Source organism: Monopterus albus, unplaced genomic scaffold (genome assembly GCF_001952655.1).
Source record: "Monopterus albus unplaced genomic scaffold, M_albus_1.0 scaffold294.1, whole genome shotgun sequence".
Classification (NCBI taxonomy): domain Eukaryota; kingdom Metazoa; phylum Chordata; class Actinopteri; order Synbranchiformes; family Synbranchidae; genus Monopterus; species Monopterus albus.
Window position 1 is genome coordinate 463,747 of NW_018128174.1, and position 13,153 is coordinate 476,899.

General features: G+C 43.4%; 1 protein-coding gene and 1 long non-coding RNA gene across 3 annotated transcripts; one reads left to right on the forward strand and one right to left on the reverse strand.

Annotated features, from left to right (window-relative positions):
- Nucleotides 1-7: 7 nt before the first annotated feature.
- Nucleotides 8-5,384, reverse strand: LOC109973563 (uncharacterized). The gene is made up of 3 exons (XR_002276839.1): nt 5,056-5,384; nt 4,055-4,129; nt 8-54 (listed from the first exon to the last, which is right to left on the reverse strand). It is a non-coding gene; the product is annotated as an uncharacterized LOC109973563 (long non-coding RNA).
- Nucleotides 5,385-5,416: 32 nt separating this feature from the next.
- eif3k (eukaryotic translation initiation factor 3, subunit K) lies at nt 5,417-12,694 on the forward strand. Of its 2 annotated transcripts, none has more exons than XM_020623249.1 (8): nt 5,417-5,622; nt 6,450-6,548; nt 6,955-7,075; nt 8,368-8,445; nt 8,809-8,875; nt 9,971-10,048; nt 10,288-10,413; nt 12,585-12,694. In XM_020623249.1, the coding sequence occupies exons 1-8, from the start codon at nt 5,561-5,563 to the stop codon at nt 12,614-12,616; spliced, it is 663 nt and encodes a 220-aa protein (XP_020478905.1). In that variant the 5' UTR covers nt 5,417-5,560; the 3' UTR covers nt 12,617-12,694. The 2 variants fall into 2 exon arrangements, with proteins under 2 accessions (XP_020478905.1, XP_020478906.1); XM_020623250.1 differs by having other exon boundaries at nt 5,418-5,622; nt 8,371-8,445.
- The last annotated feature ends 459 nt before the right edge of the window (nt 12,695-13,153 follow it).

Genomic DNA, 13,153 nt, shown 5'->3' on the forward strand with positions numbered 1-13,153 from the left:
AGCAGGATCTCAAAGTCATCCTGAGGGTTCCTGGTGGAGATATCCAGAGCCGCCCTGTGTTGGAGATCCATTGTGATCTTTATGGTACTAATATTCCTCCTCAGGCATGTCACACACTCCTTCTGTCTCTCACACACACACACTCCGTGGCGTCTACATCTACAGGCAACACAAGTCAGAGAAGAAGTGAGCTGCTGAGAACACACCTCTCTTTGTCTCTCTGAGTTATTGTGTCGTTCAACTGCTGTCACACACACACACACACACACACACACACCTTCCTGTTTCTGTCGCTCAGCCTGCGATTGATCCTCCCTCCCTCCCTCTCTCTCTTTCTCTCAAGCATTTTCTCTCACATCATTTTGATAATCCAGGTTCCCGCTGGGTGTGCGGGGCAGACCGGCACAGAGAGGTGTACAGTCTGTTGGTGGTTCGGTGCTTGTGAGGGTCAATGAACACAAAGGTTCTTTAAAATAAAAAAAAATGTATATATTGTTTTGCTTTTTACATTTTTTCTATGCCATCATTGTGAGGACATCTGTGCCGGTCCTCACACCTTCACAGGGCCGTTTGAGGGTTCAGACTTGGTTTTCAGGTTCGGGTTGGACTCGGGTTGAGGTCAGGGTTAGAGCTGGTGTTAGACATTTAGTTGTGATGGTTAAGGGGGTAGGGCATGCATTATGACAGTGAGTGTTCTCACAACTATGGTAAAACAGTAAACTGAGTGCATGCACACACACACGAGCACATACTTTAGAAACCTTAGTCTGTAGTTTGTAGCTGATCAAGTGCAGTTGTGCTGTTTGGGGTTTTCACCTTAGGTTTCACTCTCAGCTTCACGCCTACTGAAGTGTGTGTCTGCATCTGTGCTGCCACTGTGCAAGAGGAGTTGCTCGTGCTTGGAGCTCCCTGTCAGCTTCCTGTTCAGAAGCACTTCCCTGCAGATAAATAAGGGGCACCCGCTGCGTTCTGTTAACCCCTTACATCTGGGTAGAATGACCTGTACCTGTGACCCCTCACGCCCCTCACACTGTGGACACAACCTGTTCCAACTCCTCCCCTCCAGTGGGCGCTATACAACACTGCACACCTCTGATCAACTGTTAATCAGCAGCGTCCGCTCTACCAACAAAACAAATTCTATTTCTATTACTTCTAAGCTCACACTATGTAATAATGTGTACATCATCCATCACTTGTCAAATCTAAGTTGGAGCAGGCTGTAAGTTGTTGTGCTGCTCACACAGAGCTAGGACCCAAAATGCAGACAAGGACTTGGTAGGAGCTAGAAAGTTTTCTGTCAAAAGAAAAGTGGACAAGAAACTGGAGCATCACTGTGGTACAGGAGGCTTCAGGAGAGCCAGACAGACAGGAGCGAACTGGGTGGAACTGCCGGACCAGGAACACACAGGTGGGTCACGCAGCCGGGAGTGAACCGAGGAAAACTTGTTGGGCAGGGAACACACAGGAAGTAATGCAGGACAGGAGACCCCCCCCCCCCTCGACAGAGTCGCTGGCTGATCAGGAGTAAACCAGGCAGGAACAAGGAACACAGGCAAACAGGACAAAAGCAGGCGTGGTGAGCCTCGTGAATACAGAGATCAGAAAGAGCATTGTTGTCAATACGCTGGCATCAACGATGAGGGAACGGAGGAGGTATTTATGGTGTAGACCGGGAGGTAATGAGGAACAGGTGGGGCAGGTGAAATGACACAGGACAGGAAGTCAAAGAAAATAAAAGCCCTCTGAACAGGAAGCAGGAGTTTTCTCTCTCTGCCTACTTGCATGTTCTTATCTTTTACTTAACTTAAAATGCATCTATTTTTCCAAATATATTTATGTTTATTTATCTCTTCTCCACTTTGTTGCTCTTGTCCATGAGTATCACCTGAACACTGGTACCAGGTGAAACATCCCTGAACAGTTGAGCTGCTTCTGATTCTGCAGTGGTAGAAGAAGTACTCAGACTGTTTACTCAAGTAAAAGTAGTAAAACCACAGTGTAAAATACTTTGCTACAAGTAGAAGTTCTGCATTCAAAAGGTTACTTAAGTAAAAGTACAAAAGTATTAGCATCAAACAATACTTAAAGTACTAAAAGTAAAAGTAGTCATTATGCAGAAAGGCACATTTCACATTAATGTATATCATATTATTAGATTACTACTGATGGATTATTGTGTACATTTACTGTTTGAGCTGGTAAAGGTGACACTGATGTTAACTACCTTACATATTTAAAATGTAAAGTACTTTACACACCGCTGGGAACTTTTTGAATTTCCCACCAGGGATCAGTAGAGTCTGATAATTATAGTGTGTTTTGTTTCATTGTTCTGATTCTGAAAAGTAACTAAAGTTATCAAATGCATGTAGTGCAGTAAAAACTACAGTATTTTCTTCTAAAATGTGGTGAAGTAAAGACAAAATGAAAACACTTCATGTACAGACACCTAAAAAAATTGTACTTGAATGCAGCACTGGAATCAGTGTACTTGGTTTCTGTTCACCTCTGATTTAATGCATTTAAATCTTTTTTATTTACACATGTAGGACACAGGAACAGAGCGAGCGGCATGGTTACACGCCGGCACTCTTAGCCAACCGGCAGCATCTTACAGCACACTGATGTTACTAGACTCCCAAAAATCAAATTAAATACTTCCTGCAGATGCCTTCAAAATGAAAACGGGTGGAAGAAAAGCAGCATGAACACAGCGCACTGACAGCAGCAATGTAAGTGAGACACCCTGTCACTGAGGCTTGATCCAAATTAAGAAAAGGAAATGAGCAGGAGATGAAATGAAAACAGCTGTTATAGGCACAGATCAGTGAACAGAGCCACGCTCGCAGCCTGACGCTCTACTGAGCTCCACACAGCGCTCCTTGGACTGGCTTCTGACATACGGCGTAGACTGTGGCACCTTATATACACAGATGTTTCTAAACTCTGTCCAGTCAGTTCAGTTTGCCACAGACACTTCACAAGGAGAGTAAAGCAAACAGGATGCACCTGACCACAGCAGATGCTCTGAGTACTTTAGAAAATGAGACGTTCCAGTGGTTTCTTCTCAATAAATGTGCAATAATCTGTAACAACCTGTCTTCATTTTGTCATTATGGGTTACTGGGTGTAGGCCGATGGGCAAAAATGGCTCTTTTATTATTTTAAATCAAATCTATTACGCAATATCCTGTGCAAAAAGCGAAGGGATCTGAATATTCTCTGAAAGCCTTGTAAGTGAACCTTATGGCAGCACTAGAGGAAAGGTCAGGGGATCACAAGAGCTATTAGGATCCATCCTCTGTGGATCATGAATGTTTATACAGAATCTCACAACAATCTGTCCGACAGTTGTTGAGATCTTTCAGCTGGAAAAGCTGTGCCACCACCAGGGCTAAAATCCTGCCTGACGTCTTCCATGAGAGCCAGAAACACAGTGACATCTCATAAGAAACAGAGAGACAGATGCAGACCTTTGGGTAGAACTTTGTGTCAGCTACTATGATGAACACACTGATCTGAAAAGACCTGCACCCATTAAGATGCACTGTGAGGACTAAAAAGAAAATAAATCATCTGCAAGTGTTAGTCACTGATCATATAATGACACCATCTTCACCATTTGACATTTATCCTCCCTGTGCTCTGCAGAGAACTTGGCATCCTGCCTACACACTCCTATATGTCATGTGGCTCACACACACCCACATGTGACAGACACACAACACAGCCCAGTTAGCCACAAATAACTGCCTCAACCTCAACTGAGCCTTGGAAGCAGAACTGATGAGGTTATTAATAAATATAGGGACAAACCACCCTCCAACGTCTTCAGCAACTGAACAACTAAAGTGTGAAAGTAAAAGTAGCACCAGTGTTTGCTGACTGAATACATGCAGCAAAGGGGTTTCCATTTACTATTATAGTGGACAATTTTATGTCACGCCATGTTGTGTTGTTATGTAGGTATCACAGACACTATGTTAAATGAGTGCACTACGTAAATAGTTTTATTGCTTTCGCACTTGGGGATTTGGGGAGTTTCACTCACCTGCCTCAGCAAGACAGTGGTTCCTCACAGGCTCCAGCAGAGCCTCTCTGCAGCTGCTCCTGTCCTCTGGCCTCCCTGGGTGGAGTTAAGTGGAAAAAGAAGCTTGTTGTCATGATATCTTTGTGACTGTGGGAAAATGTCAGACACACAGCACAAAATTAAAGTTCTATTTCTGTTGTGGTGCAGGTGAGTGCACGGACGAGGTGGTGTTAGAGTGTAAAAGGTGATAATATATGGATAGCCTGAGGGAACCAAGCAAAACAGAAAACATCAAGTGCTCCCTAGTTTGCTTCACAGCACAAAAACATACTGCACAGCTGTGTGCAAAGGTTTGGCCACCCCTGGGCAAATGATAGTGCTGGTGATTTCTGAAGTGAAAAGAAGAAAATACAAGCTAACAGACATAAGTGATCCTTTCTTCAAATGTTAATACACTGTTAGTTTTCAATTAATGAACCTGAGAAATAGGAATAATGTCAAAGTGGCATGTGCAGACGTTTGGGTGCCCTTCTTGTAAAACACTCAGAAGTTCATTAACTCATTAGGTCTTAAAATGCAGCTAAAGAACCAGAGACTCTGTCTTTCTGCCCAGCAGATGTTGTCTGACCGATCTGTGTGGACTTCCACACCTCCCTTAACTGCCATTCACAATGACTTTTCACATAGTGCAAATGTCAAGCTGGATGTGCTCTGATATCTTTTTATCATCTCCCCTACTCTCTAGCACAGATTAGCCTCATTTTCAAATCCTCAGTCTGTTGCTTCAAGGTCCCCCTGTTTATTGAGGTTTGTCAGCAACAACAATGCTCTGACACCTGTGAAAACGTACTAAGGTCATCCGTTGTGGCTTGAGGTTTCTCATACTCCACCTCAATCATGACAGTCTGTAGATGTTGGAGCACTGAGCCTGAGCCTGAGACTGAGACTGAGACCCTGGCAGTCTTCAAAACACAACTTATTACTGAAGAAAAGTGAACAATAAAATGAAGCTGCCTACTCACTTTCTCAACTTCTATTACAGTACATCCAATGTTAGTGGCAATTTCTCTTAGGGTGGAAGTTATGTTAACGGTAGTGTAAGAAACGGATCAGTGGAGAGTTTACTGCCCTCTAGTGGTCAGAACATATTCATGAGTACAATCAGCCGACTTCCTTTACATACTTTCAAAATACAGTGACAAAACTAAACGACTCATAAAAGAAGAACTAAATCGAATACAATTATTACGTTGATGATGAATACACTAATCTGAACGGCTACGATGAGTAGTCAAGTTAGTAGTTAATAGTGTTAACGAGCAAAGCTACCAAAAGATGTTTATAGAGAACGACCGGAAATACCTCGCAGCAGTCCCTCGATAGTTTGGGTCCGTACAGTTTCCGGTGCGTCGTTTTCTCCGCTCCGACCCTTTTCTTCCTTCGCTCCGGAGCCTTATCTACTCTGTGGCCCACGTGTGGAGTTATTTAGGTTTTTATATCAAAGTTTGCTGTTTAAGTCTGGACCAAATGGCCTCGTCTTTCGAACAGATGCGGGCGAACGTGGGGAAACTCCTTCGAGGAATCGATAGGTATTGATGATCCATATAACGGATCGATAACCTGGTGAAGCTAAGTGTAGCTTAGCCTGTTTGCTAATGCTTTAAGCTAACGTTTGCCGAGTTAAAGAGTTAAAAGGGAACTTCTTTACAAAAGCTTCAGGTTATGCATCAAGTTCGGGGGTGGGTCTGACAGAATTTTAGAGCTGCTAGCATTTTCCCATGTAAACGATCCTAATTAACAACATAAGATTTTCTGTTAACATTCTGTAGTATTTGCTCATTTTAACGATCCCTAATGAACTTTTGATTAGATGAAGATGATATTGTCAGGAATGTTCTAAAATATTATATTGAAAGCTGGTGAGTAAGGCAGACTGGATCGTAGTTGATTAATTAACAAGCTAATTGTGGTTATTACAAACGTAAAGGAAAATGGTGTTGCTGGGACATTTGCACCGTTTCTTTTGTTCTCTGTAATATTGCTTTATTCATTTCTAAAGTCAAATATCAAAGTTGTTTCCTTTTCACAGCTGCGTTCACCCAACTCAGTAGTTGCACAGATGTTGACAGATTTAACTTGAAATAAGATGATGGACTTCAGTTGAACCTCACAGGAGAAAAAGGTGTCATCGATGTGGGGAAGAGTATGACAGTCTTGCAGATCTATGTTAGAACCAGATTTAGTTTCATAATATGTTGTCTGCTACTAATTAATGTGGCCAAGATTTAGTCATTGACTTATTAGTCACTTTGCTTGAGGTGCTAATGATTAAACCAGATATACTAAATTATAAGTCTTAAAAACATCTAACACACATTGTTATGTCACAAAACACTTAAACCACCTGCCTTCACAGGTACAACCCAGAAAACCTTGCAACACTGGAGCGCTATGTGGAGACACAAGCTCGAGAAAACGCCTACGACCTGGAGGCCAACCTGGCTGTCCTGAAGCTGTAAGTCAGTTACACTGTCACTGTGTACGTTCAGATGTAAGCAGACAGGGTCATTTGTGTGATTGAGTAGTCACTTTGAAAAACATAAACCAAAACTGTGAGAACATTTTGTTGTGACTTCCTGGTGACTGGGGAATAATGAGTTTACTCTTGGTTGTTTTAACTTCAGTGTGTGTTAGTGACATTAACAATAAAGGGTGTGTTTGTGTCTTGCTGTATTGTCAAGCTTACCCTCTGTTTTGGTGTTGCAGTTCATTTCTTCTGTAGGTTTACAGTATAGTTTTGACAAAAGCAACATGAAACAAATGTTAGCTTCCACTTCATATCATTCAAAGCAACTGTTTAGTAAGATATGTCCGTGACCTGCAGTGTTCAATGAAGATGGCTCTAATCCTGAACTCTGCAGGTACCAGTTTAACCCAGCGTACTTCCAAACTCAGGTGACCTCACAGATCCTCCTGAAGGCTCTGACCAACCTGCCACACACTGACTTCACCCTCTGCAAGTGCATGATCGACCAGTCACACGTATCCTTTTGGTACCATTTCGTCTAGTATGTGACTGTTGTACCAGCTTCCTTCACTACGGGGTATTTACTGTGTGTTTGTACTGTGAAACACAGGCCCTTGTTGAGTTTTAGTGTCACTCTTTTATACTGTGAAGTGCACATTTTGAATAAACTCTGTGTGTTGGCAACATTTTTGGTAACCTGGTCTGGTTAAGGTTGATCTGAAATGGCTGCAGGATACAAACGTTACTGTGACTTCTGACACCTCCACCTGCGCCACGCCATGCAGTGGAAAAACGGCTGCACTATTCCAGCTGCTGGCAGCCGTGATGTCTTTGTACGTGCTGTCAGTGTGTAACCACAGTGGCTGAAATGTCAAAGTTTATTGCTAGCATGAGCAACATCACATTAACTAGACAGCCCCCAGAGAGTTCCAACCTCCACCAAGGACAAGTTAGTTTCCTGCATAATTCCATTATATCTAGAAGCAATATTCTCATAATATGACCGCTTGACCATGAAACTCACTGCAGTTAAAAATACAGCGGAAAGGCAAAGTAGGACATCCACATCACAGTTGAGGGACAGTGGAAACACAGCTACAGTATAATGTGCAGCTGGAACAGCGGTGTCCTCGCCAACAGACCACTGTGCTCTGAACGAGATGTAGCTGCCTGCTAACAGAGCTAGCTTGGTCAGATTATGAGCACTCGCATCTCCACAAATTTTGGAACAAATTTCAAATTGGCATTACTTGGACAGACTGACCACATATTCTCAGTCTAAGTGGTCACTTTGTCAAAACTTAATAAAGTGGCATAAAACCAGTCTTACAGATGAAAATGTTAACAGCTCTGAGCCTGACTCCAGGGCTCCTTCAGTCCCAGTCTCACACAGCAGGGTGGACTGAGTGGCAGCACTCGATCTCCAATGACAATGAGTGGCAGCTGTCACTAACTCTGGGCTTTGTCTCTGTGCTCAGAATGCTCAGCAGTGCAGCTGTGCACTTTGACCTCAAGGGGGCTCACATATAGCCAGCAGCCTTTCCAGCACTCACAGTGGTGAAGAGTCATTTAAAATATTCCTGTATCCAAGTTATGAGACAGATCAGAACCTAAATCTAATCAGTTGTGTGTGGGGGCCACATTCTACCTTACTTTTTGAATTATGCTGTTAACAACTACATAACAAATTCTGGCAAAAACATAACCCTCACCCTCTCCTGTGGTTATGTAGTGCATGTGATGTGTGATAGAACAGATACACTGCATGTATTTGGGGTTGGGGGGTGTTTCCTTGACTACAGTGTCGCAGCAAGAGGAGCGTCCCATCAGACAGATCCTGTACCTGGGGAACCTGCTGGAGACGTGCCACTTCCAGAGCTTTTGGGTACACACACACACAAAGTTGCAATTGTATAGCGAAGTACTCTTACTAAATTAAGGCAACTGTTCATCATATGTATGTGGGCGTCAGGTTTATACCGCTCCTTTTAACCAGAGTAAATTTTAGCATTATCTAACAAAATGCAGTTTGACAGTTAACTGTTGTTCCTGGGACTAACAGAAGAATGGAAAGGTACCAGGTTTTACACTAATGACTGGTCCATCAGATGCTCAGCCCAGGACTCCCTTGAATGTAACATCCCTGTCCTCCTTGTTTTGTTGCCTTTTGTACCTTCCTCTTCCTAAATGTGTGAAACTGTTTGGTTGGTTTCACCGAATCACGTCCTCTTCTCTGTCTCGCTGACAGACGAGTCTTGAGGAGAACAGAGAGCTCATCGATGGCATCACCGGCTTTGAGGATTCTGTCCGCAAGTGTGAGTATGACCTTCTGACTCAGCACGTGGACTGAGTGGCAGCACTCGATCTCCAATGACAATGAGTGGCAGCTGTCACTAACTCTGGGCTTTGTCTCTGTGCTCAGAATGCTCAGCAGTGCAGCTGTGCACTTTGACCTCAAGGGGGCTCACATATAGCCAGCAGCCTTTCCAGCACTCACAGTGGTGAAGAGTCATTTAAAATATTCCTGTATCCAAGTTATGAGACAGATCAGAACCTAAATCTAATCAGTTGTGTGTGGGGGCCACATTCTACCTTACTTTTTGAATTATGCTGTTAACAACTACATAACAAATTCTGGCAAAAACATAACCCTCACCCTCTCCTGTGGTTATGTAGTGCATGTGATGTGTGATAGAACAGATACACTGCATGTATTTGGGGTTGGGGGGTGTTTCCTTGACTACAGTGTCGCAGCAAGAGGAGCGTCCCATCAGACAGATCCTGTACCTGGGGAACCTGCTGGAGACGTGCCACTTCCAGAGCTTTTGGGTACACACACACACAAAGTTGCAATTGTATAGCGAAGTACTCTTACTAAATTAAGGCAACTGTTCATCATATGTATGTGGGCGTCAGGTTTATACCGCTCCTTTTAACCAGAGTAAATTTTAGCATTATCTAACAAAATGCAGTTTGACAGTTAACTGTTGTTCCTGGGACTAACAGAAGAATGGAAAGGTACCAGGTTTTACACTAATGACTGGTCCATCAGATGCTCAGCCCAGGACTCCCTTGAATGTAACGTCCCTGTCCTCCTTGTTTTGTTGCCTTTTGTACCTTCCTCTTCCTAAATGTGTGAAACTGTTTGGTTGGTTTCACCGAATCACGTCCTCTTCTCTGTCTCGCTGACAGACGAGTCTTGAGGAGAACAGAGAGCTCATCGATGGCATCACCGGCTTTGAGGATTCTGTCCGCAAGTGTGAGTATGACCTTCTGACTCAGCACATCTGTGGAAGAAAGGCAGAAACATTGACAACCAAATCGACAAGATCCACACCACATGAACGAGTCTGTTGAAACCTCATCGTGACATGAATGTATTCTGTTGTTCAACTGGCCTTTCTCTTCAGTCATCTGCCATGTGGTGGGAATCACCTACCAGACCATTGAGCACCGGTTACTGGCGGAGATGCTGGGAGACCCGCTGGGTGAGAGCTTTGACCTACAAAACACAGCTCATGTTTAATATTGTGCTCTGGTCTCTGGGCACGTTCAGTCAGTGTGACACACATGATTGAATTGGTGTACTGAGACAGCAGGTTCCCTCTTCAGAACAGATGAACTGGTTTCACTTAAAGCTCCACGAGTCAGTATGTAGATTTAACCAGTGAAGCAAATTCACACACAGAGATAAACCTAACTGATCCTCCCTCCTGCGTTGGTGCAGACACTCAGGTGAAGGTTTGGATGAATAAGTATGGCTGGACGGAGAACGAGGATGGACAGATCTTCATCTACAACCAGGAGGAGAGCATCAAGCCCAAGAACATCGTGGAGAAGATCGACTTTGAGAGTGAGTGCTGCCGCGCACGCTGACGAGTAAAACAGTAGCAACTCTGGTGACAAAGGCTACAGGATGTGTCAGGTGGATGTTGATCACCAGAGTCTGTACAGCCTCTTTTAGGGAACTAATGCTAGTTTTTGTACCACTTCTTTATTTTGTTTTTTATTATTTTTATTTTATTGTCATTGTAACACGTACAATGAAATTTTGTTTGGAGCCGAGGGGCCCCTGGCCGCTGCGTGCATTCGCGCCGCCATTCTTGCTGCAGTTTGTCTCTGGTTTAACACGACTAGTTACTTCTTTCACATGCGCTTTGAGGCCAAATGTTTGATTTGTTGAAATCTGAGACAATTCAGCCTATAGTTAGACTGACACTGATGGACTTCCCTGTATTTTATTGCTTCTTTATTAATTGGCTCAGACTTACTGAATAAGGTCAGTGCAAAGTCTAAGATGTGTAGTAAAAATCACGGCAGGTCTTGGTTGTTGTCACTCATCCTACTTTCCACAGTGACCCTGAATGTTTCCACCGGGAATATAACTATGCTATATTGGTAGTTCCATGCTGGGCTGCGGTGGCGCGATACGTTGCAGTGACAGCGTGTAAGCTTGTTGATGTTTACTACTTGAGTTGTGCTCGGGGTTATCGTGGGAATGAGTTCATACCTTGTAGATTTGACAGCTGGAGCAGTTCTGCAGTTTGTGATTTTGAGACACCAGTAAAACCTGCTCCTCTTTGGATTATATTTGTGCCCGTGAGTCGTCTGTGAGCAAAAGGGTTTCTCAGATTTCACCAGAGATCCTGAAACAGTCAGAATGGACATAACTACACTGTTTGCAAAGTTGAGGGAGTGGCACATACAGTATATGGCTCCATTTCCACAGTAGTAATGATTTACTAAACATTTCTAATGTTCTTTACACAACTAACATAGTTTCACATTCTCAAATCTAAGAACATGTTCATTGTCATAGGGAGAAAAATATGAAGCCAGGTCTTCACATTCCAGCGTGTCCTGTTTCCCAGGAATCACATCAGAGAACCAACCATCCTGGATTAGTTTTAATTGGCTCAGACTTACTGAGTAAGGTCAGTGCAAAGTCTAAGATGTGTAGTAAAAATCACGGGGCGGGGGGTTTGTTCCCTGTAGTCATGGAGACGAGGCCAGGCCTTGTGATGTCCACATCTGGTTTGTTTGCAGAGGCTGGTGTTTGTGTTGCTGTCTTTAGCTGAAACAAAGCAGAGCAATCGGCTGAGTTCTGTGTTTGGTTGGAGCGATACTGCTCCTCGATGCCTGGAAGTGAAAGTTGGTTATTAATTATGAATATTCTGAGTTCTGAATAAAGCATCTCTCCCAAATGTCTACTTTGGACTTGTGGGCACCGCACGAGTAAAAAGCTGGTTGGGAGTCATGGGACTCGGACGCTGCTACAAGGACGTATCCCTCTGCTGCAGTGCAGCAAGGCACTGTTACTGTCCAGGGAAATAAAGAAACACTGTTACTGTCCAGGGAAATAAAGAAACACTGTTACTGTCCAGGGAAATAAAGAAACACTGTTACTGTCCAGGGAAATTCCTCTTAGACTGTCTTTGAAAGATACTGACTTGAATCAGCTCAGTGGCACAACAGAAGCTGCATTTGAACCTCAGATGAACTTTGCAGTGAGTTTTCACACAGGAGGACAGTTGTGTATTGTGACCCGTGACTTTTGCAGCGTAGTGACGTTCAGGGTCAGCGTGGAGAGTAGCAGAAGTGACGCCTGTTCTCATGTACCATGTACACACAGCTTCTCAAATATGGAGATGTACTGATTAGGGGTCAGAGCACCGGCCGTGTAGGACCCTATTCTTTCTTGATGGCGTTTTTATTTTATTTGTTTCTTGTTGGGAAATTTTTAACTTTTCATCTGTTGTTCAAACAAAACAAGCAGTTTGAACTTGCACTTGTGATGGCGGGTTCCTGATCTCATTTCTTGGCCTAATCAGTTGATTGAAAATATTCATAAGGTGACGAAAGGAGCTGATTTACAAAATCGTAGCAACCACGTGGATTTATCTCGGTCAGTCCGTCTTGTACAGAAGGCCACATGTCTGCTATCTCAGTGTGTTTGTTTATTTGTTGTTGTTGTGATGCGGAGGTGAAGTCAAAGGTCATATTGTTCCATTTATCTGTTCACAGGTGTATCCAGCATCATGGCTACATCTCAGTGATACACCAGTCGTGATGGAGTCAACAGGTCATTTGTTATCATAGTCACTCTCTTCTCATTAAAAGTTATTTATCATTTACAGCCTGTGTGTGCTGACCTCTGGTCACATTTATTGCTTTCTTACTAGGAAATTCACCCGAACATGTTGAGGGAACATTTGCCAGCTCTTCCCAGGAATGAATCGGCAAACTTGTTTAAACTTTGGTATCAAGCTGTTTGCCGTCCGCTTATGCCACATAATAAAAGTTGATCAGATCCAAGGCAGCCACAAATAAAGCCACTGTTTAATCAGCATTAATGTGTTACAAATTAATGCTGATTAAACAGTGGCTGATTAATGTGTTATGTGGGGAGGATCTAGTCTGTGTGTAAGCAGAATGACACATTTTCATGAGGTTATTACCAGGAGAGAACAATATGAGTGTGTTTACGTGCGCACTGGTATCCTGGTTGTGTGTTGTGCTGGTGTCAGAAACCTGGCTATGGTCTTATTCCACCTATGAGAAATCTGGAGTGCTGTGTTCCAAACCAGGACACT